Source organism: Schistocerca gregaria, chromosome X (genome assembly GCF_023897955.1).
Source record: "Schistocerca gregaria isolate iqSchGreg1 chromosome X, iqSchGreg1.2, whole genome shotgun sequence".
NCBI classification, from domain to species: domain Eukaryota; kingdom Metazoa; phylum Arthropoda; class Insecta; order Orthoptera; family Acrididae; genus Schistocerca; species Schistocerca gregaria.
In genome coordinates this window covers 110,498,904-110,523,741 of record NC_064931.1, presented here as the reverse complement: position 1 = coordinate 110,523,741, position 24,838 = coordinate 110,498,904, and the positions used below count along the sequence as shown (strand labels likewise).

The following is a 24,838-nucleotide window of genomic DNA, read 5'->3' as shown; positions in this document are numbered from 1 at the left end:
CGCCACTGAAGTGCTTCGATGTGTTCGTTTAATCCGACCTGGTGGGGATCCCAGACGCTCGAGCAGTAGAATGGTCGCACAAGTGGTGTGCCTGTATAGGCGTCCTCTTTCACAGAGGAGCTACACTTACGTGCTCGTTCCGTGTAATATCGTTTTGCAACGTTACGCCAAGATTTTTATCCGACGGGACTGTGTCAAGCAGCACGCTACCAATGCTGTATTCGAACATTACGGCATTTGCTTTAACTCACATTTTACCACATTTTGTGCGAGCTGATATTCATCACACCAACCAGACATTTCATCTAAGTCATCTAGTACCCTCCTACAGTTACTAAAGGACGACACTCTCCCGTACATCTCATTGTCCTCAGCGAACAGTCGCAGATTGCTGCTCAACGTGTCCACCAGTTCATTTATGCATATACAGGACAAAAGCAGTCCTATCATACTTGCACCCAATGCTGGAAGAAAGCGGCTACCTTCGGAAAATTACTAGGCAAAGTCCCGGATATCAAAAAGTACTTACATTTATTTCACAATCTCGCGCGCCGACACAATCAGGTCTTTTATAACAAATTCTCAAAAGTGTTGCCCCGTTCACTGGTTTTACCATGTCTGATACCACTCTGTGGGCCACGTTGACACTGATGTTAACTTCCATAGTTGTGTTACCCTTCAAAAAATTTGGAAATTTGTGGTAAGGTCTTATGGGACCAAACTGCTGAGGTCATCGGTCGCTAACCTTACACACTACTTAATCTAACTTGAACTAAGGACGACACACATACCCATGCCCGAGGGAGGGTTCGAACCTCCGACGGGGGAAGCCGCGAAGACCGTGACAAGACGCCCTAGACCGCTCGCCTACCCCGCGCGGCTTTACTCTTCTGTTCCAAATTGTGTGCACCCTGATTTTATAGGCTCTTCGTTCAAGATAGCGCAATAGGAAGAAGTTAGGAGACGTTAAATAGGGAAAACGTCGTGGCCATAATCCTTTACTGATGATTCGATCACCAAAAAATTTGCGAAAGAATTGAATTTTGTCATTAGATGTGTGACCATTGGCCCCGCCTTGCCTAAACCAAACAACAGCAACTGCCAAAAAAAAGCGAAAGAATTTGTGTAATGATGTCTTGGTAGACAACACTACTGACTGTAGTTTCTTAGAGAATACTGACCGCTATTCGACGACGCCATACGGTACACCACATTCCGATTTTCTGACCGTGAATGGTGTTTTCATGAAAAAGGTTGACCAAATTCTTGTGTTCTGACTATTCAGGTATCCACTAACGCGAAACTACGCATCATCAATGGAGAAAACATGGTCTAGTTCTGTGATATCAATAAAGAACTCAGAGTTAAAGACACAACACTTCCCTAAGAGAGAGAGAGAGCGACACAGGAAGTGACACTGATAAGCCCTCGCGCCGCACGAAAACTAGATCGCAAACATTAAAAGTTGCGCAATACTCCAGCTGGATGACTCGGGATAAGTCACTAAACGTGACCCAATAGGTTCTTTTTTTGCTGTCGTGTGAGAGTGTGAGGCACCCAGAGACAACCCAGAGAGGCAATACTCTTTAGTATATTTTACATTTGTTTTTTTCTTTAAACTATATCATTATAGGTATATATAGAATTCTTATTTCTTTCTCTTTAAGATGTCATTATCTCATTTTGTGTTCTGGAGACTTCAACTCACCACAGGAGAGGTAGCGTGTATATACTTTACTTGGCCCCAACCGCTCAATTGCTCGAGATAAGGGACTTCCGCCTGTGTTATTCTTACGGGAGTATTGCATAAAGAAGTATGCATAAAGAAGTGTGTTAACTGACCGAAATCATGTACAGTACGCTTTTCTTTATTCGGCGTCCTAAATTTCCGCCACTATGAACATTATATGCACGAAATTTTAACTTATACATAGCTTTCTGAGCACGATTATACGAAATCTGATATTGTACAGATAGCCTTCTTCCAGCTTTTTGAGAGACAACACGGCATCATATCCCTCACCTCGCGTAGTTAAGCACCCGTCAAAATTGATAGTCCCCCGGTTCTCTTCTTGTCTGCAACTGTTCCACATTCCCGGAAACGGGAGATTAATCTCGTTACTGTTCAACTGTTCGGCACGGGTGCGTATGGATGTTCCCATGAAATGCGTCTACAACACGTGCATGCAATAGGCTGGCCAACTACTGTTCGACAATGACAACTCGCTGGTCTTGGGAAAACGACATCTTTACCAAGTAATGAACTGCGCAACATTAGAGACGTCATGTGATCTGCACCAGTTGTACTGGCGTCCTTGTTTGCTGTTGGTATTACCTGTGGTGCTGTTCTGGGGGATGAGTGATCGAACGAAGGCAGTGCAACGCCTATTTACAAACACATATTTTCATGTGGATTACCTAAAGTATTTCATACAAATTATCTTTATCATGGGTATGAGTTCAAAGAAAAACGCCCTTTACTGACAATTATAGTTGTATGAAATGCAACATACCAAAGGGAACGGGCGTATCATACAAGTAACAATCAAATCTGATATCTGATTTTTATTTGGACGGGAGGAGGGGTGTGGGGGGGGGGGGGGGGGGAGGGAGGTGGTTGGGGGCAGTTCCACGTACATTAATTACGACACTAAGGTCACAGTAACTTGAGAGTAATTTCTTCTGACAAACATCACAGTAGACAATTCATAGTTACACAGTATACTCCTGCAAGAATTTATTGGTTGGTCTAAATGTCAGAGTGTTAAGCTGCTGAAATCTTGCTGTTTATTATTATGTAAAGAGAAGTGACGAAAAATTCTTTACATGGCAGCTCCAAGTAGAGAGCTGCACACAGCAGCATAGGGAGGAAAATCAGTCTGAACACCTAAGCTGGATACTAAAGTTTTAGAAACCTGTCAGGGCTCGAAGAACCCGTACAGGTCACAACATTTAAAACACTTTCAACTGAAAAAGTAAAGAAAACAAAAACAAAATGAAGATTGTTAATTGTTAGGTGAACGAGATGTCTACATCCAAGCTCCATAATGTCACTTAGGTACTTTTCTAAGAATATCCGCATTTAGAAGTTGAGGACCTATGTGTAATTCAGAAGATTATTCTCAGCTAATAGACCATTTACTGGACAACCAATAGTATATTACAATAAGAGAAAAAAATACAGGCAGTAACCAATGTTTTTTGTATTAATTATTTGTATTTTCTCCATAACGTATGCCACAGAAATCGTTGATAGTTTTTGAATTTGAGGAAAGCCTATGGCAAGGACAGATGTGTAGTTGCTCATCCACTACAGCCACTTCGCTTTTGACGGTTACTCATGGCAGTGGTCCTCCACCTTATGCTCATAAATAGAACATTGTTACGATCGTAGCCTATAGTGGATTGCGTACCCCTTGATGCATGCCATGAGCTGGCTTGCTGGATACCAATGACGTCTGCACATGTATCACTCATTTCTGCCATGGTTTGAAGGAGACTAATTCTCGAGCTATAACAAGAATTACATAAAGAAGAGAAAGAACCCAGAGCGGTTTTTATTACGAAGGTTTCGCACATTCTCTTAAATTTCCTGCGAAGTATAAATAGTTGTCTTAAGCCTAACTATTAATTGTAGTGATGTACTTGGTGATTGAAGTGGTGCGTTTCAGCGTCGTAATCTACTCTTCCAGAACCGATGTTCAGCCATACTGGCTTATGCTCCGACACTACTAAGACTTTCAGAAAGTAGTGTCATTAATCCTGGATATTAGGGCGCAATCAGATGATAATGATCAGTTTGTAATCGCCTAAACTCTTACTTGTCGGCCAAATCCTGAGCAGGAGGCACAGTACCACTTACTGCGTGATAACCGATCTCGCCTACAAAAGCGTGCGGAGAAAAGGATGCATATCAGCTTTCGAGACAAGAGTGGTGCTATTTCTGGAACAACACGAACCGTTTGCGTGCTGCTGCCGTGGATATGTACAGTGGCTATACAAATAGCACCTTTGCAAACAACTGACGTGCTTCACGAGTCTCTGACGTCAGGCACTACTATCAGCTACAGAAGTTCACGAGCAAATCTTCAGTCAAAATGAATCAGCTACAACTTTTCTCCTACCCAGGCGCGAGACACAAATAATTCTGAAAACGCTGCTGTGTATGGAACCTAGAAGCGAATGCATTGTCACTTGCCTTGTGGCAAGAACAAGGCATCAGCGGCATGCGTTTTAAGTTAGAGGGTCATACCAGAACGAAAACAATTTTTTCGCAGGATCTAAGAAATTATTCATCCATGTGAAAAAGCTCTAGTCGGTCTCGAATCTTTCCGTGACCATAACACTTTCTTCGTGCAGCGAATGGGACGAGATCGAATCTCTCCGCCAGGCAATACGGCATGTCATACTGCGCTAAAGCGGTTATAAATACTACCTCGATCCTGTGTTTAACATCTGTAGGAGCACATTACTTTCGGTGGATCCTCTTCCACGCTCTCATTATATGCCGCGGACTTTAACAAAGGGAACACTTCTTAAGTGTTCATAATTACACGATTAGATAATTTAAGAAACGCCAAGTCGCGCCTATCAACTGAAAAAGACCTCCAGAAACAGATACTCTTAAACATCACGGACAGCGTTAGTTCTTCGATGTGAACATGAACTCTAAAGCGTCTATAGTAACTGCAATGTAGAGTTGACGTTCAAGTCAATCATTTTTCTTTTATTACAGCTTCAAAACAGTTACATTGACGATACTAGCAAGATACACAACTATTCCATGACGCTCAAAACTTTATGGGAATAGCTCAAACAACAACGAAAGAAGAAAGAAAAGAGCGGAAGGAAAGAAAGAAATTATGTCTGATTTGTTCAAAACAGATTTCCTCGTTTTTTGACTTGCGGTGACATACAGAATCAGTGATCTTAGTCCTCTTGCCTGCCAAGTGTATTTATTTATAGATTTCTAGTGAAAATTGGACCTCGTAGTTTTTAGTTCATGGAAATGTTCAAAATACATAAAGCTCCATCATTATTAAAGAATTACATAGCAAATGGTTGGCATACGTGAAACGGATTTACAATGACAGGTTACCAGCACAGCTAACAAACTACAGACCTAAGAGGTATCAAAGGAGAAAACCGAAACTAAGCTGGGAGTAACAGATCTAAGACCGATCAATGACTGATGAAATCTGTTCTGTGACTAAAGCCAGCACGCCACTGCTAAACATACTTTTTATGCTCCCCACACCTGATTTTATTACTTTCAATTTGTGTTTTATTTTTTACATCAAATTCGAAAACAATGTAACTTATGAACTGCATTGTAATGAACACGCAGTAATTTAAGCCAGACGCTGGGTTCGAATAGGCGGCCTATGCGTTACAAGGCAGCACAGCTACGCCGGAAGTCAGAGTTTTGGTGTCTCATCATCACAGGCGAAAAACTAGCCTCGAGAGGCACGTGCACGGAATGGGAAGGAAAGGACTGACACTGAGTCGAAGTGATTTACAAAACGTGCGGAAAACTTAAATGAGGACGATCGGACGGAATTTAATACCCGCTCTTCTCGAATATCGAAATAACAGGTGCACCAAGAACTGTCATATAGCGCTCGTACACGAAATGCGGAGCCCAGAGGGCAGAAGAGAGACTGAGGATTCTTCGAAAATGACATTCTGAGGTGTCGATTATTAACTATAGAAACGTACTACAAATATTTTGATACACTGATCTTCGTATTATTTTACCCATTTTAAGTAAAGAAACGCAGAAGATATTTTCTCAAGTAGTTTGCTCACCTGCTCACCTGCATTGACCTCCATGAAATAATTGTCCCTTGTATAATAATCACTACTTTCCGAGGGATATATTTACCATACTGATATCATTATCTTCGGTAGGCAAGTTAAGTGGTGGAAAACGACGGGTGGGGGGGGGGGGGGGGGGGCAGAGGCAATAAATTTACGTCTGAAAGAAGTTTGTGTAGATTTCATTGCCTTTGTTAATGAAATATCAGACGAATATCTAAGGTCCCGTACTCCGCCCACAAAGGTAGTAAGTAGATCACTGAAGACGTTACTTCTACAATGCTACCATGGCTACTGCCCTCACAAAATTAATTACCATCATCTTCCTCCGACAGCATAAGAACGCGTCCTGTTGAGGATTTAGCATCGTAACTGCGGCATGAGTTTTCCCAGCGGTACCTAGAGGGTGCCGAGTTAGAGTGCGGTATTCATAACAATCATCGTTCCTAAAGGCGGAACGCTCCGATTCCTAACACAATTCGAATACTACTATATTTTTGATAACAGTGTTGTGGTTGGCAGGAGAGCCAGCCGTGTTACTGAAGGAAGCCAAAATGCACGCGTTTTAGCTCACGCAGGCTGGCGTGAGGTCTGGAACATGACAAGGGAATTAGAATTGAGAAAAACGGACATAGCTGGTGGAATACTTAACTTTAATCCATTAATGGAGAACGTCGCTGTTTATGGTACATGATTCACAATATCAATAGTACGGATACTGGCTCCTTGCTAGGTCGTAGCAAATAACGTAGCTGAAGGCTATGCTAATTATCGTCTGGGCAAATGAGAGCGTAGAATTCAGTGAACCATCGCTAGCAACGTCGGCTGTACAACTGGGGCGAGTGCTAGGAAGTCTCTCTAGACCTGACGTGTGGCGGCGCTCGGTCTGCAATCACTGATAGTGGCGACACGCGGGTCCGACGTATACTACCGGACCGCGGTCGATTTAAAGGCTACCACCTAGCAAGTGTGGTGTCTGGCGGTGACACCACAAACAGCTCGTATTAAATATTCATATTCCCAATCGCTGTATTAAAACTTCACTCTTAAAATATATAATATCGCACAATGTAGTGTTAACTGCAGTCCAGAGAACATTTTGCGTCTGAATGTGAGTTACGGGAGGAGGTACTTTCATAGTCCATAGTCCGTAGTCCGTAGTTCGACCAGACCTACCTCTTAACTAACATTGTATCCCACACAGTATGAGGAAGGATGTCATCACCATTAATATGATTTGGTAAGATTCACTTACCTTCTGCTTGTCGAGGACCTGGAGGATATCCTCCACGTCTCCAACGACGACAGTCTGTTGACGTAGCATCTCTTCTTCTACAGCCAACGAGTCACGAATCTGTAAACAAAAACACCACTTCGTCATCGCAGTTAAGCTCACAGCCAGTTCTTTCAGTTCCTGAAGTAAGTAGCGCGCATGCGTTAACAGCACGATTTCAACACTGGAATGAGCAGAAAGACAACACCAAAAATCTTTCCCTATGAGTGCGTTTTGTTGTATATGGTTTACCATGGCCATAAAGTCAAATAAGCAAGAAGTGTGTAAGAAATTATTTAAATTTCAGGAGTTTCTATACGCGTCACTAAGATACGGCGTCATAAGTAGCGGAACATATGCGAGGAAAGATACGTAACTAATTTATTGTGACATCGATATACGGCCGGTGTTCTAAGTCACGCAGATATTCAGTTCTTAATAGAAGTCATAGATGATGATGAGGAAGAGGAGGAGATTAGTGTAGTAGTAGTAGTAGTAGTAGAGTGGTTTTGGGCGCACGACAGCAAGGTCTTCAGCGCCTGTTCAGTAACATAGTGAGACGGGTGTCAAGAAAAATCCCAGAACAGGAATATAAAACGGAACAGAAAACATGGGTAACAATCGTTGAAAAACATGTGCTCACCCAGTGTTTAACGTCCCGTCGACAACAAGGTCATTAGAAACACAGTACAAGCTCGGATTAGGAACGGATTGAGAGAGTAAGCGGTCGTGCCGTATCGAAGGAACCATACTGGCATTCGCTTTAACCGATTTACGGAAATTACGGAAAATAAACCAGGATGGACGGAAGCGGATTTGAACCGTCATCCTCTCGACTGCGAGTCCAGTGCGCTAACCACTGGGCTACCCCGCTCGGTACATACATGAGAAATGTATTCTAAATTTACATCTACATTCCTCAAGTCACAACTAATTTTCTGTAATTATATCACTTTAGTTTGTTCCGAATGTTTACTCATAGGAATTTTACGGCACTTACTTTTTTGGTCCATTTGTCGTCAGGAGGGTAATCCTACGGTAATCGATCTTTCCGCCTGTTTACGAGCAATACGCTACAGATATTTACTTTCAAGGTCATCTGCTAGTCCCCGCACCAATCTCGTATTTTAGACTTCGTAAGTAATATTACGATGCAAGTTAAAGCAAGGTTGTCATTACGTATTACGCTGTAAAAATTTTGTTTGCAGATTATTTACATCCAGAAAGAAGTAGTATACTCATTAATTCACACATTTCGTGGTCTATATTTGCCCACAAACATGAAGCATCACAGCATACATAATTAAATTAAAGAGAAAAGATAGAAATTACGTACATCGAGCATGGTGTTCTTACGTTTCCCTATTACATTTGTAATACGAATTTTTATTGCTGTTACTGGACAGAAGAATTACCACATAATCTCGAGCGTTCTAAATGTGGAACAACTACTACTAAGTCATTATCATCAGTTATTTACCACCTGCCTTGATAAAGGCCTCCTCCACAGACTTCCATGAATTGTGATTCACACATTTTCTAACAACACCTTCCTGTCTTCCAGCTGGTCGTTTTCTCATATTCTTCTCATCACTTCTAATGTGGCTTTCTTGACCTGTCTACCATCCTCGACATTCTACCGCCTCCATTTCATTTTCCCGACAGTTATAATAACGTCAGTATCTTTCCTAGTATTTTCCATCATGCATCGGTCCATTATACGCAGAGCAACTCTCAGTTTGGGAATGGATATAACATCTTATTTTAAGAAGGCGGTAATCTACAGCCTTTAAATATTTTTGAAAAATAATGATTTGGCACAATAACTGTTTGTCATCTTATTGAAACTACTTGTTACAGTCAAACATTATAAAAAACGACATTATGCCTGAGGATGGTCTTTGTTCGATAGAAATTGGCACCTTTAATAATTTGACACGCAGCTATTGTGCTAAATCATAATTTTTAAAAGTCCACGTCCCACTGTCGTAAGTCCAAACTGATACAGGGTGACAATTATTGAACTACACGAAAAGAAAAGGTAAATTAGTTACAAACTACAGAGAGCACACACATTCAACATGTAAACATCACTACAGACATTCGGATTTAGGTTATGACATGTTCGATATGCTTGCCATCATTGGCGATGATGTGGCGCAGACGAATAGCGAAATTCTGCATGACCCGCTGAAGTGTCGGAATACCGATGATGTCGATGACCTCCTGAATGGCTGTTTTCAGCTCAGCAGTGGTTTTGGGGTTATTGCTGTACACCTTGTCTTTAGTATAGCCCTACAAAATGGATTCGCATGTGTTCAGATCCGGAGAATATCGAGGCCAATCTAGGCCCATGCCAGTGGCCTCTAAGTGCCCAAGAGACAGAATGCGGTCCCCAAAGTGCTCCTCCAGGACATCAAACACTCTCCTGCTTCGATGGTGTCGAGCTCCGTCTTGCGTGAACCACATCTTGTCAAAATTAGGGTCACTTTTGATAATAAGGATGAAATCATCTACCAAAACCTTCACGTACCGTTCGGTAGTCACCACGCCATCAAGGAATATCGCACAGACTATTCCGTGATTGGATAGTGAACACCACACGGTCTCCCTTTGAGGGCGAAGAGACTTCTCCATAGCGAAATGCGGATTGTCAGTGCCCCAAATGAGCCAATTTTGCTTATTGACGAACCCATCCAAATGAAAGTGGGCTTCTTAGATAAACCAAACCATACTAATTCCTATTATACCCCGCTGCCAATCGTGCAGTTTCAACGTCCTAATGCAAACCACTCAGAAGTGTCGATGATTTTATTTCATGTAGTTCAGTAATTGTCATCCTATATTATACACTAATTTTAAATTTCCATTAACATACTTAGTTTAGCAAAATCACTCAAGACCATTTTCCTCTTTATTTCTTTCGCTGCCCGCCCCGTTGTTAAATTCTCAGTGAACGCCGGCCCTGCTGCGAAGCGCTTCCAGTGTTCCACGTGAGTAGCGTGACGTGCAAAGGTGAGAAGGCAGACTCTGCGGTTGCCGCCGGAGATCGAAGTTGTGTTGGCGAGCCGCACGCAGCTTTAATCTATCACTAATGCAGCCGATGGCCGCGCAGCGGAGCTGTGGCGGGCGTGACCTCCCTGCCACGCAGCGCCCCATCCGAGCCCGGCGCTGCCTGCACTCGCTTCCACCCACTTCTGATACTCGTTGAATTTCACATCTCTATTAACAAGCATGCAAGCCTGACGAGTGACATTACAATTGGGCTGCCGTACTGTGCTCCTAACATCAGTACAGTGTCAAGTGACATGGCGCGGCTGTTCCAGGGTGGTGCGCGTAAACTGTGTGTGTGTGTGTGTGTGTGTGTGTGTGTGTGTGTGTGTGTGCTGAAGAAGTGATGGTTCAAATGGCTCTAAGCACTATGAGACTTAACATCTGAGGTCATCAGTCCCCTAGACTTAGAACTACTTAAACCTAACTAACCTAAGGACATCACACGCATCAATTCCCGAAGCAGGTTTCGAACCTGCGACAGTAGCAGCATCGCGGTTCCGGACTGAAGCGCCTAGAACCTCTCGGCCACAGCGGCCGGCAGAAGTGATGGGCAGAACTGAAAACGTCGAACATTTGGAGGACAGCCTACCTGCTAGGGACACCGTAAGCATGAGCAGCGCAATAGGCTATGTTCCTATGTTAAAAATATGGTTAGCATTGTTGTTATTCTCAGTTATCATAACATTTAAACAGCATTTTCGGTCAATATTCTCATAAAATTTCTTATTCCTACGTAGTTAAAGCTTAAAAAATGGTTAAATTATAAGATTTGATCACATGATCGAAAACACTCTGTTATTGCCTGAAGCTCTGGCGAAGACGAACCTGTATGTGTGTTAGAGAGGCGTCACACGAAGTAAGTAGGTTTTTCTGTACCTTTTCTGCGAAAGGTTTAGCTATTTAGTGACGGAAAATGCGTTTATAACTTTTGGGTATCAATTGGAAATTTGTGATAAATTCCTATGGGACCAAACTGCTGAGGTCATCGGTCCCTAGGCTTACACACTACTTAATCTAACTTACGCTAAGGACAACACACACACCTATGCCCGAGGGAGGATTCGAACCTCCGACGGGAGGAGCCGCGCGAACCGTGGCAAGGAGCCTCACACCGCACGGCTACCCCGCGCGGCTGGATAACAATCGGTAGCAATTTTATGAACGGTGACAGTTGAGGCCTTCCGAAAGTCGGTGCGTTTACGCTCCATCCATTTAAAGAGCGATATGCATAAGGGTGGGCATTCTCTTCGCTGCTCCCCGCAGCATCATTAAACTTGCCCAAAATGAGTCCGTATGCTATATCCAAGAATGTCAGCTATCAGAATCATGTGAAATACACTTTCAGAAACCAAGATGGGCGTAACATGTAAAACGTACCATCGTTCATTGACACTGCAATCATGAACTACGACTCAAATCACAGTAACATTCTTAGCAAATCTTAGTGTTGATTTCCTCCTATCTAACACTATCAGCACAGGTAAAGCAGCGTGGGTCGATTCGGGTGCGCAAGTGGTAACGCGTCTGACTACGGATCAGCGGGTTCCAGGTTCGAACCATGGCAACATCATGACCTTCTGAAATTTCGAATCCTAGCAAGGTCGTGAACTTTAAGATTTTGTCACTAAGTAGGAAAATAGCGTTAGCAAGAACTCATTGTGGAGGTTATTTCGATGGTGAGATGCATTATACACAGAAGTTCCCTGTATTCAAATACAGAGAGATGTAAACAGGCAGAAGACGGCGCTGCGGTCGGCAATGCCTCTAAGATAAAAAGTGTCCGGCGCAGCTGTTAGATCGGTTACTGCTTCTACAATGGCAGGTTATCAAGATTTAAGTGAGTTTGAACGTGGTGTTGTCTCCCAGGGATTTTCCCATACGATCATTTCATTTCACGAGTGTACCGTGAATAACAGGAATCCGGTAAAACATCATATATCCAACATCGCTCCGCCGGAAAAATGTCCTGCAAAAACGGGGCCAACGACGACAGAAGAGAATCGTTCAACGAGATAGAAGGCCAACCCTTCAGCAGCGGGCGTCATCAAGTGTCAGCGTGCGAACAGTTCAACGAAACATCATCGAAATTGGCTTTCGAAGCCGAAGGCCCACTCGTGTACCCTCGGTAACTGCACAACACAGAGTTTTACGCCTCTTTTGGGCCCATCAGCACTGACATTGGACTATTGATGACTGAAAACGTGTTGCCTTGTCGGACATGTCTCGTTTCAAACTGTATTGCGTGGAATGACGTGTATGGGTATGGAGACAACCTCATGAATCCATGGACCCTGCATGTCAGCAGGAGACTGTTCAAGCTGGTAGAGGCTCTGTAATAATGCGGAGCGTGTGTAGTAGGAGCGATATGGGACCCCCGATGCGTCTACATACAACTCTGACAGGTGACACATACGTCCGATAACCTGCATCAATTCATGTCAATTTTGCATTCAGTCGGACTTGGGCAATTACAGCAGGAAAATACGACACCCAACACGTCCATAATAACTACACAGTGGCTCCAGGAACATTCCTTGAGTTTAAAGAATTTCGCTGGCCGCCAAACTCCCCAGACATGAACATTACTGAGCATATCTAGGATGCCTTGGAAGTGCTGTTCAGAAGAGATCTGCAACCGATCGAACTCTTAACGGATTTATGGATAGCCCTGCAGTATTCATGGTTTCAGTTCCCTCTGGCACTACGTCAGACATTAGTCGAGATCATGCCACGTCGTTTTGCGGGGCTTGTGCGTACTCCCGGGTGCCCTACACGATATTAGGCAGGTGTACCAGTTTCTCTAGCTCTTCAGTGTATGTAGCTTTGCATTAATTCCAGTCGGAGACGAGTACAACACAGGATAAACCCATTTAATTTGCGTGTACACTACTCACTTTTTTGGAAAGCATTGCTACTGGTAAAGGTATTAACACACGCCCAGTGTACAACAAGGTTTGGGGACGATCATCTTTTGAACGTCGAAAGGTACAAAACCTGTGAAACGTGCAGGTAACACTAACATAAGTGGTGGGATGTGTGTGACTGGACTCTAACCTCAGATGATGAAACTTTAAACAACAAGGATCCAAGTCGACAGTGTGAAGATAAAAATTGTGTTGTTTCCACTACAGTAAAAAGCATGTCGTCACATTAACTAGAAGTCTGCTTGAAGATCCCGCGTGTTAATAGTGATCGCTAATGTAAGTTCATGTAAATGGCAGGGAAAAGTCAACAATACTAAGTTCCTGGTTGGTGTTGTGAAGTTTTGTAAGTGTGATTTGGTTTTCGTATGAGAGAACTGCTGAGTCGTTTAAAAATAAATTAAAATTTTCCTTCGACCGGATTAGAACCAGGACTAATAGATAACTATAACATAACATTCAAGAGAAAGCTATGGTAGTTGCTGCAAATGACACGATGAATTTCATTGGTATTGATTATCAAGAATGCATTGTGCAATGAATTGTTTATAACTAATGTACTTATTCAGAAGCTAGACACAATAGAGAAAATACGAGAACTGAAAGAGGAGACGTATGCAATGCTGTAAATCGCCGTCAGTATTTCCGCATACACCATAATCCTGCTTCTAGTACACGAAAACAGTACCCGTGCTTCTAAGAGGCACATGTTTCGAGGGTAACGAAAAATTGTGAACAAGATACAATGTTCCCGGTTCGCTGCTTGTGAAGCGAGTGTAATCTCGTGGTGATTTTTACAATCTAAAAGCGCCTATTGGGCCATATTTTGCAGTGCAGAATTCCAGGAAGGAGGTTAGACACAGGCGACAGTCCTAGCAGGATTTAGTACGCTACAAAAAGCCATTTTAATGCTTTCACCACGGCTCCAATTAACACAAAACTGTTATCGTACGTCAGTACAAGGTAAACCGAGGATAACAAATGGTTCAAATGGCTCTAAGCACCGTGGGACTTGACATATCAGGTCATCAGTCCCCTAGACTTAGAACTACTAACCTAAGGACTTCACACACATTCATGCCCGAGGCAGGATTCGAACCTGCGACCGTAGCAACAACGCCGTTACGGACAGAAGCGCCTAGAACCGCTCGGCCACAACGGCCGGCCCACGGAAAACAGCTCGCTAACATGGCCGATATCTGAGCTTAAGTGCACAAAGAAATTCAGCAATATGTGCAACATAAATGTCTGCAGAACTTACTGCTGCCTTTGGAGTCGTAGTTTCTCGACAAACTGCGTGTCTGATACTCCAAGTAGAAGGTCTGCGACCCAATCATCAAGGAGTGTAGAGACGGGCCTATGCATTACGGAATCAACAATATCGAGATTGGACCACGAAGGAATGGAGGAACATGTTCTTCGCAGATGAATCTCGATTGTGTTTACACAGTGTTTACTGTGGAGAGGAATCAGTTGTGGTACAATCACGACGCCACTATGAAAAGAGATGTGGTGCTCGTGTCATGGTGTGGAAAAGCATCACATTAAATGGTGCTACTGAGATTGTTTTCTTCGATGGCTGTCAGAGGAATACTGTTAACATTCTAAGGTAGACACGTGAGGCACCGTAAGCCCAAACATGATTTTTCAGAGCTGGAGTTGTCCCAAACTGCTTTCTTACGAGCTATGCAGCAGTCACAGTCAATGCTTTGGTGGATGGTTTTCTCGAAGAGATTTTCCCAGGTTTTTACATGTATCTAACTACAGCTTGGACAATGTTGTACGTCCACCGTCTTGTGATGATGCTCTACATTACTCTCTAATTCTGTCGAAATCCTGCCCAACAATTACCATGTCATTTCTTAATTATGCTTAACGCTGGGCATCAGTGTATAGGGTGACTGCAGTTCCAAATATCAACGAAACGACCGATATAGATCATCGCCACGTCTACAGGAAAAACTTCAGTTCGCTTTTATGGGTGTGATCCACCGCGAACTTACTGAGATATCCGCACTGAAAGGGTCGTCGTACATGTAGGTCCTAAGCCACATATTGCTTCGGCAAACATTATCTTCCTGTCTAAGCGTAAGTGTGCATCAATAAGGCAATTTAAGATATTATAACCGAGCAGTGCCAGGACACTACTCACGACTTGAAAGTCTTTGTGCAAATGTGGAGAGAACTGTAAATTTGGACTTAAAGAGAGGCAAATTTGCTTCTTTGCCCTGTCCTGTATATGTCTGCTTCCTCGCTTTATCATACAGAAAAAATATGGACGGTAAGTGTTAATGAGGCATCAGATTAAATCATAATGACTTGTTTTCGTGTGGCATACGGTTCCGGCAGCGTGATGTTTCATGGGTACGACAAACAGCGGGCAAGTGTGGTAGTAGACATATAGAAAATGGAAGCGCACCTCAGAGCATGAACGCCTATCAGCAGTCATAATAAGTGGTTATTAAAAGTCAAAACAAAACTTGAATAAGCTCAGAACTGATGATATTAACTTATCGGATAAAATCGGCACGGATCTTTCTACTTTACTGTATTTACACAAGGTAGTTCTCAATAGTGATTTACAGCTGGCTCTAAAATTGCAATAAAACGTATGTCACGATCAACTTGTCCCAGTCACGGCCCCTATTCGCTAATCAAAATGTCCTAGCTTGGTCCTAACAACTTCACTGCAGTACATTCACAAACGAAGGAGGACAAATTATACTCCTAGGAGCCTATTATTAATGTTGAGCTTTTTAGGAAATTATTTTACATTACCCAAAGACTACTCAGTTGTGTAATCGCTATTTATAAGTAATCGCGAGAATCTGGTGCATTTTATGTTTTTGTTGTCCTGGTTTTTAGTCCGAAGACTGGTTTTATCCAACTCGCCACGCTAGTCTGCTCTGTGCAGGCCTCTTCACATCTGCCTAACTACTACGGCCCATATCCATTTGAACCTGCGAACCGAATCATCGCTTCGTATACGTCTACAGTTCTCTCCAATATCAAACTGACAGTTCCTTGATGCCTCAAAATATGTCATTTCGGGTGATCTCTACCTTTAGTCAAGCTGTACCATAAATTCTTGTCTCTCCAGTTAGATTCAGTACCACCTGATTAATAATACAATCAACGCCTCATAGGATTTGTCGACCTGGAGAAAGCGTTCCACAATGTCAAATAGCGCAAGATGTTCGAAATTCTGAGGGAACTAGGGATAAACTATAGAGATAGACAGGTGATATACAACATGCACAAGAGCCAAAAGGAAATAAATAATAAGAGTGGAAGACCAAGAACGAATTGCTCGGATTAAATTGCGTGTAACACAGGGTTGCAGTCTTGCCCCTCTACTTTTCAATCTATACATCGAAGAAGCAATGACAGAAATAAAATAAGCGTTCAAAAGTGGAATTAAAATTCAAGAGAAAAGGATATCAGCGGTAAGATTCTCTGACGACATTGCTATCGTCAGGGAAAGTGAAGGAGAATTACAGGATCTGTCGAATGGAATGAACGGTTTAATGAGTACAGAATATGGACTGAGAGTAAATCTAAGAAAGACGAAGTAATGAGACGTAGCAGAACGAGAACAGTGAAAAACTTGTCATCAGGATAGGCACGAAGAAGATGAAGTTAAGCAATTCTGATACGTATGAAACAAAAAGACCCATGACGGACGGAGCAAGGACATCAAAAGCAGACTAGCACTGGCCAAGAGAAGTCTGCCAGTGTCGAACATAGGCCTTAGTTTGACGAGAAAATTTCTGAGAATTTGCGTTTGGAGCACAGCATTGTATGGTACTGAAACGTGGAGTGAGAGGAAACCGGAACAGAAGAGAATCGAAGCATTTAAGATGCGGTGCTACAGACGAATATTCAAAATGAAGTGGACTGTAAGTTATGGAGTGAGGACGTTCAGCGCAGAATCTGAGAGGAAAGGAATATATGGAAAACACTGACAAGAAGAAGGGACAGTATGATAGGACGTCTGTTAAGACATCAGGGAATAGCTTCCACGGTAGTATAGGGAGCTGTAGAGGATAAGAACTGTAGAGGAAGACAGAGATTGGAAAAGAAAAACCACTCTAATCTTCGGCATTCCTCTACAGTACATATTTCAAAAGCTTCTATTCTCTTCTTCTCTAAACTGTTTATCAACCAAGCTTCACTTCCTACGAGGCAACATTCAGGTCAGATACCTTCAGAAAGACTCTCTAACACTTCAGTTTATATTCGGTCGTAGCAAATTCCTCATTTTCAGAAATGCTTACATGTGTTTTATGACTTTAGAATGTCGAAGAGATGCCATCAAAATTGGTTATAAAAATTGAATACTCGCTGAACTTAGTTTCACTCACAAAGCACGGGCACCGTAATGTCCACATTCTCCCGTCATATGAATGATTTCTTACCACTCTCATCTCATGGATGGACCGCCATCATTCGCTCCTAGTATGTGAATTCGATAGCTCATAGAAAATCGTTTAAGATTGCACGGTAAAATAGCGGTTTGAGGTTTCATGCTTTTGTGTAATAGACGGAAATCAGAATGACGAAACAATACGTACACAACTCAGGCAATCTTTTGGGTGGGGAGGGGGGAGGTGGAGCAAAACTTAGCAGTCACTGGAAAGTTAACGACAACAGAGGCAATTAACGTAGCCGGAACATTTGATGACATCGACCACCGCAAAGCGACGATAACTTCTGCTGCACTCTGGCGCAGGCAAATTTTTTGCTTCCATGCAAGTTGCTTTTCTTCTTGCGTGACAGTCACGGAAAGCAGGGAAGTAATACTGGCACACACATATATGGAATATACATGGTTAATCACTGAAAACCTGTGCCGCAAATATTGTGGAAATGTAATGTGCTATTGATGCGCGGCGTTCACACAATAGATTGGTGATTCGGGGCTCGTATTTTTAGCCAATAAACGGGTTGTAATAATTCTTAGAAAGTGTACTTTTTGTCCAAACACACTCATTTTAAATGTAACATTGGCTATTGGCATCAACAGACTAAAAGTAATTAGAATCCAGTGGTGTTTGTTGCACGAGTGTAGCGCGAGACGTTTACGAGATATCGTATTTTGAAAAGTTTCCACACCGACGCTTGTTTGTGCCATTCAACCTGCGTAGTTGCTAGGTGCGATTTTGTTGTGTTTGCTTACAGTGTGCTTGTGTGTTCTTTCAGTGCACTACGAGTTACTAGTCAGTTCTTGTGTGACAGTCCAAGCAGAAAGTCATGGCGGACAATGGTACTTACAAATGCACAGAAAGCCGACATGCTCATGGTGTATGGTGGGTGTAGGTAGGATGCAGTATGTTCCTGAACGGTGTATACGGCAAGATATCCCAATAGCCGTCCGGCTACACTACCACTGTCACGCAACTGGTTGGAGAGATTGGTAAATAACTGCCGAGATGGTTGACGGCTATTGGGATATCTTGTGTAGTTTGTTTTGGACTGTGAGGTACTCATAAAACGTTTCCTGAAGGAATTGCTGGAGGCTAAAGATAGTCGCAGTAGCTGCCGCAGTCGCAGCTAACAAGATCGCTGCCACAGGATGAGAGTTTATTTCCTTTACATATACTACTAGTAATCGTTTCTCGTTGTCAGGAAAAACCATAACACTAATAAACAATTATGTTTGAAAAACAAACTAATCCGATAGCTCTAAACCCGTTATTTGAATGCGGCTGAATATGAGTGAGAAGAAGAGTCACCATAAATCGGGAAACTTTTATTTTTATGTTATTCTAGACCTAGGGTACGTGACGGACAAGGTTACCAATTCCGCAGCGGCTATGGGAGTGAAACTGCGTATACATAATTTCTGAAGTTTACAAACGATTTGTAGTAGGCCTCGAATAAGAACATTGTCTTATTGCCAGCTGTAAAAATACAGTTAGATCAAATGTTGCAACTACCTCTGAGTTTTCGCAAAGACTTTGCAGCAGAACAACTGATTTGTCTCTGTTATGTATCGTAAATCAGGTGCTTCAAGTGCCTCACAGCAAACTACCGAGCGGGTTTAAATGTGGCGGACGGCTGGGTCGTAACAGCCACTCCATCGTCACGCAAACTTCTGATCGAGATAATGCTAGATACTGCTTGCAAAGAACAATAGCGTGCAGTTATACTATACATAAGACCTTTATGTGTTGCATAGTTTGTGTTCTTTTATCGGAAACCTCTTTCTCAATACTCTTCTGACTACAGGAAATCGGTACCTGCAGCCACCTGTAAAAGATAACCTGTATTCTCAGGGCAGTTCAATAAAGCGAGCTGTATCGCCAATACAGACGGAACAATGCGGTTTATGTACACAGCTGAGTCTGTCAAAGTAACTCGAACGGTCATTTCCTGCTTAGGCCGTGCGAATAAAATCACTTTACGACGAGAACTACTGTCAGTACATGAGGCTGCCGGCATCACAACGACGCCATTCGAATATTAAGCCACTGTAGTGAGAAAAACAACGTTGAAGATCTACCTTGTAGCCGCTAATGGTAAACACCACCAGATGGTAACACATAACACCCATACGTACACAGAGGAGAACGTGTTGCCTTGTAGCAGGAAACAAAGAGGGCAGTGTCGACCTACACAGCACGCAGCCGCCTCCACACGAAAATTTTGGTTTCTGGGTGTCCACTACGAGTAACAGTATAAAGCCCCAGTGAAACAGTAAAAACCTGCCTAAAAGATGGAGGAAACGTCTGTAATCAAACTTGGACCAAAGCAGTCAGGTTCTCTTCACCGAAGAGTGAAAGACATGTTTGACGCTTGGTAATGGGCATCTATGAATGTACAAATACACGGCTCAAGCACATAGTTTTCAAAGTTCAGCGCTGAAGTGGGCCAGTCATGCCTTGGACCGAAATATCTCTCATTGCTGTCGACGGTAATTCGATGGCTGCGCATTATCGGGACAGGACCTTCCAATCTTTTCTTCAGTCCTTAATTATTTCGGTGAAAAGTTCATTTTCGCGACGTAAAACCACGAGTAAATCGCACCCTGCGGCACATCTAAACATGAATCCGGTTGAGCATGCCTGGGACCAGTGGGTCGTCGCTGGAACCATCCTCGCATACTGGGTGACCTCAGGTCAGCGGCTGTCTAACAGGTGGCCGGACCTGAGCCGCTTGTGGCCAGTATGCCAATCGGGGTCCATCACCGACACTGTATACGGGACATTTGAATATAACGCAGCAACGGATTTTGATTTCACCCATGTGCCTTGTGCCTTTATTTTTTGTTTTCATTTCAAAGTACTTTTTTCTTTTGTTTCTTAAGGCTTATTCTTTCATTCCCTGCTCCTGTTGACTTCGCTGATATGAATGTGATATAAAATGTTCTTTGGAGTAGTTTATTTAGCAAACACACATTAGCGACGGTTCTTTTATTCCAGTAGAAATGATGAGTCATTAATTTCATTCTGCTAAAATCGTAACAGGATTATCGAATATCGATGGTTAAGTCCTAAGACATACACTAAAGAGCTAAAGAAACTGGTTTAGGCATGCGAATTCAAATACAGAGATATGTAAACAGCCAGAATGCGGCGCTGCGGTCAGAAACGCCTATATAAGACAAGTGTCTATCGCGGTTGTTAGATCGGTTACTGCTCCTACAATGGCTGGTTATCAAGATTTAAGTGAGTCTGAATGTGGTGTTGTAGTCAGCGCACGACAGATGGGACACAGTATCTCCGAGATGACGATGAAGTGGCGATTTTCACGTACGACCATTTCACGAGAAGCCGTGAATATCCAGAATCCTGGAAAACATCAAATCTCGGACATTGCTGCTGCCAGATAAAGATCCTGTAAGAACGGGACGAACGACGACTGAAGAAAATCGTTCAACGTGACAGAAGTGCAACCCTTACGCAAATTGCTGCAAATTTCGGTGTTGGACCATCGGCAAGTGTCAGCGTGCGACCCATTCAACGAAACATCATCATTCATGTACCCTTTATGACTGCCTCGCCTGCGCCCGTCAACGCGACATTGCATTGTTGATGACTGGAAAAGCCTTGGCTGGTCGGACGAGTCTCGTTTCAAATTTACGGGTATGGAGACAACTTCATGAATCCACGGACCCTGCATGTCAGTAGGGGACAATGCAAGCTGGTGGAGGCCCTTTAATGGTGTGGCACATGTGCAGTTGGAGTGATAAGGTACCCCTGATACGTCTAGATACGACTCTGAAGGGTGACAATTACGTAAGCATCCTGTCCGGTCACCTGCATCCATACATGTCCATTGTACATTCTGATGGACTTGAGCAGTTCCAGCAGTACAAAGCGACATCCCACACGTCCAGAATTGCTACAGAGTGGCTCCAGGAACACTCTTCTGAGTTTAAACATCTCCGCTGGTCACCAAACTCCCCATACATGAGCATTATTGAGCATATCAGGAATGTGCTGTTCAGAAGAGATTTCCAGCGCCTCGTACTCTTATCGATTTATGGACAGACCTGCAAGATTCATTGTGTCAATTCCCTCCAGCACTACCTCGGACATTAGTCTAGTCCATTCCACGTCCTGTTGCGACACCTCTGCGGGGCCCTACACGATATTAGGCAGGTGTACTAGTTTCTTTGGCTCTTCAATGTAATAAGAACACCGAAATACCTAGTGTCCATCATCGTTCCCAAAAATAATTTAAAAATAAATCATGATTAACAGTTGACTCGGATGAAATGACATCCTGCGTCCAGAGAAGGCTCGAGGAATCCGCCTTACGGAGAGTGCATCCAATCCAGTGCTAAACGTTACATGAGAGACATTGTACATCACAGTGCGGATTACTTTTCAAATTTCGAGAGTAGGCGTTCCTAGACAAAACTGCGAAATGACGATGAAGATAAAATTAGAGAGATTCGAGTGCGGCCGGAAGAATATCAACAGTTGTTCTTACCTCGCATCACTTGCGGCAGGAATTGGATAAAAAGGGTGGAGGGGGAAAGGTAAATGTGGGATAATTCATTAACAAGAACCCAAGGATGAAAGCAAGTCGAATGTTTGAACAAACGGCCACAGAAGAGTGGCAAACGCAGCAAGCAAGGAGGACGGAGGTGTATCTTCCGAGAAGTGGGATGGCATTTTGAACTGGGGAAGAGTGGAGAAGGCAAATAGCGGCGCAGGAAGTTTGGTATTTGCTGAGCGGGCGGTGGCGGCGCCTGGCTGGCTTGTCGATACGGGGCGCCATCGCCATATCCTCCGCCAATTCATGAACTCATCCCATATTCCGCCCTCTCAGAAGTAGCTCGCCGACGCTCCGTCTAATCCGGTTTCCTACTGGCGCTGCCTGCCCGCCTCCGCCTACAATGCAACTTTAATTAATATGTCACGCGCCACAGTCCCGCTGTAAATATGATCCCACTGAGATGAGGGCGCTACTCATCATTTCGCCGTAACAAAACTGCGGGATAGGGCGATAATATACTGCGACACACATCCCCGGTCTTATATTCGAGGGTGAGGATAACTTTTCCAGTCCTGGCAGTGTAGAGTTGTTTTTTTTTTTTTTCGAGTAAAACATAGCGCTTGGTTTTTTTTACGTATTCCATTCCAGGTAAGTCTCCTTTGACCATTTTTTCCCCTAAGTGACATCCACAACAAAACAAATTGTGACAGTAACACGTGAACATACGGGTTCCCCTGTCATCGTGTACTGAAACCCTAATGAGCCATAAAAATTTCGAAATCAAGAATGTAATAACACGTTATTTGCAAGAAGCGGACATAAATTTCTGAAACATCAAATACTAATGTATGAATGTTTACATATGCATAAAATAACTCTGTACTTCAAATTGAACTGTCTTAACTAAGCCAGCCGGAGTGGCCGAGCGGTTCTAGGCGCTTCAGTCTGCAACCGAGCGACCGCTACGGTCGCAGGTTCGAATCCTGCCTCGGGCATGGATGTGTGTGATGTCCTTAGGTTAGTTAGGTTAAAGTAGTTCAAGTTCTAGGGGACTGATGACCTCAGCTCTTAAGTCCCATAGTGCTCAGAGCCATTTGAACCATTTTGTCTTAACTAACCTCCAAAGTAGCTTAGAATCCTGAAGAAAGACATTCGTGACCGGCGATTTTCTTCAGGCGAAGAGGTGCACACCTGGGTATGATCATGATTCCGTAGTCAACCGCAAACCTTTTTACATGAAGGTACTGACCGTCTTGCCTCACAGTGGGATAAATATATTAACTGTATCTTTGACACCGTGTCAACTAATCTGAATTGTTATATTATTCGGAAATGTCAACTACGCCAAGATCGCTTGTAAATCTTTTTATTGATTACCGGTTTTGACAGATTTGTGGTGACGTCATCAGATCTTTTAACATATTAACAGACGTTCATGGTCTCGCAAGTCACATACTGATGTTGCGTCGTTTTACAATGAAACGCTGCAAGGAACATCAGCTTGTCAAGCGTAAAATACCACAAATGTGAAACATACACCATGTTGTGCTGATGTCTCACCGCGCTCGTTAATTTGACGCTACAATGGCGACTGAGATAGTACCAATGCGGTGTTAAGCGTGCGCTAAGACACCAACACAACCAACACAGCATTATGCATGTTTTATATTTCTTCGGTTTTAAGTTTGGCATGCTGATGTTTTTTCTAATCTTTCACTGTAAAACGATGCAACATCGCTATGTGATTTGTACGTTTCTGAAGATCATGAACGTCAGTTAATGTGTTACAAGATCCGATGATAATAGCACAGATCTATCTAAACGGTTGATCAATAAAAAGATTTACAAGCACTCCGTGCACACCTGATGTTTTAGAATAATGCAAATGTATTAACAGTTATGGTGATTACTTTTGAAATAATGCACAGTTTACTTTTTTTTCTGTCTCCTTCGTTTTCATTTGAGTGTCCCTTACATGATTCTAGAACTTTTCAATGCTAGTATACCCAACGCCACTAACCAAACACTGTGGACGAGATATATTTCAGTGTTTCATAAGCTTATCGCACACTTAAGTGGATCTTTTTCTACAAGGTGTTACAAAACGGTAAGGCCAAACTTTCAGGAAACAATCCTCACACACAAAGATAGAAATATGTTATGTGGACACGTGTCCGGAAACGCTTACTTTCCATGTTAGAGCTCATTTTATTACTTCTCTTCAAATCACATTACTCATGGAATGCAAACACACAGCAACAGAACGTACCAGCGTGACTTCAAACACTTTGCTACAGGAAATGTTCAAAACGTCCTCCGTTAGCGAGGATACATGCATCCACCCTCCGTCGCATGGAATCCCTGATGCGCTGATGCAGCCCTGAAGAATGGCGTATTGTATCACAGCCGTCCAGAATACGAGCACGAAGAGTCTCTACATTTGGTATCGGGGTTGCGTAGCCAGTAGCTTCCAAATGCCCCCATAAATGAAAGCCAAGAGGGTTGCGGTCAGGAGAGCGTGGAGGCCATGGAATTCGTCCGCCTGTACCAATCCATCGATCACCAAATCTGTTGTTGAGAAGCGTTCGAACACTTCGACTGAAATGTGCAGGAGCTCCATCGTGGATGAACCACATGTTGTGTCGTACTTGTAAGGGCACATGTTCTAGTAGCACAGGTAGAGTATCCCGTATGAAATCATGATAACGTGCTCCATTGAGCGTAGGTGGAAGAATATGGGGCCCAATCTAAACATCACCAACAATGCCTGCCCAAACGTTCACAGAAAATCTGTGTTGATGACGTGATTGCACAATTGCGTGCG

The 24,838-nt window shown here is 43.1% G+C and overlaps 1 protein-coding gene across 1 annotated transcript in view; it reads right to left on the bottom strand.

The window, feature by feature from the left end:
• The window catches only part of LOC126299170 (dystrophin, isoforms A/C/F/G/H), a 2,370,611-nt gene that overhangs the window by 1,221,597 nt on the left and 1,124,176 nt on the right, over positions 1–24,838 (bottom strand). Inside the window, exon 50 of the mRNA XM_049990931.1 lies at positions 7,073–7,171. Coding sequence (XP_049846888.1) covers positions 7,073–7,171 — 99 coding nt within the window. The remainder of the gene's footprint in view (positions 1–7,072; positions 7,172–24,838) is intronic.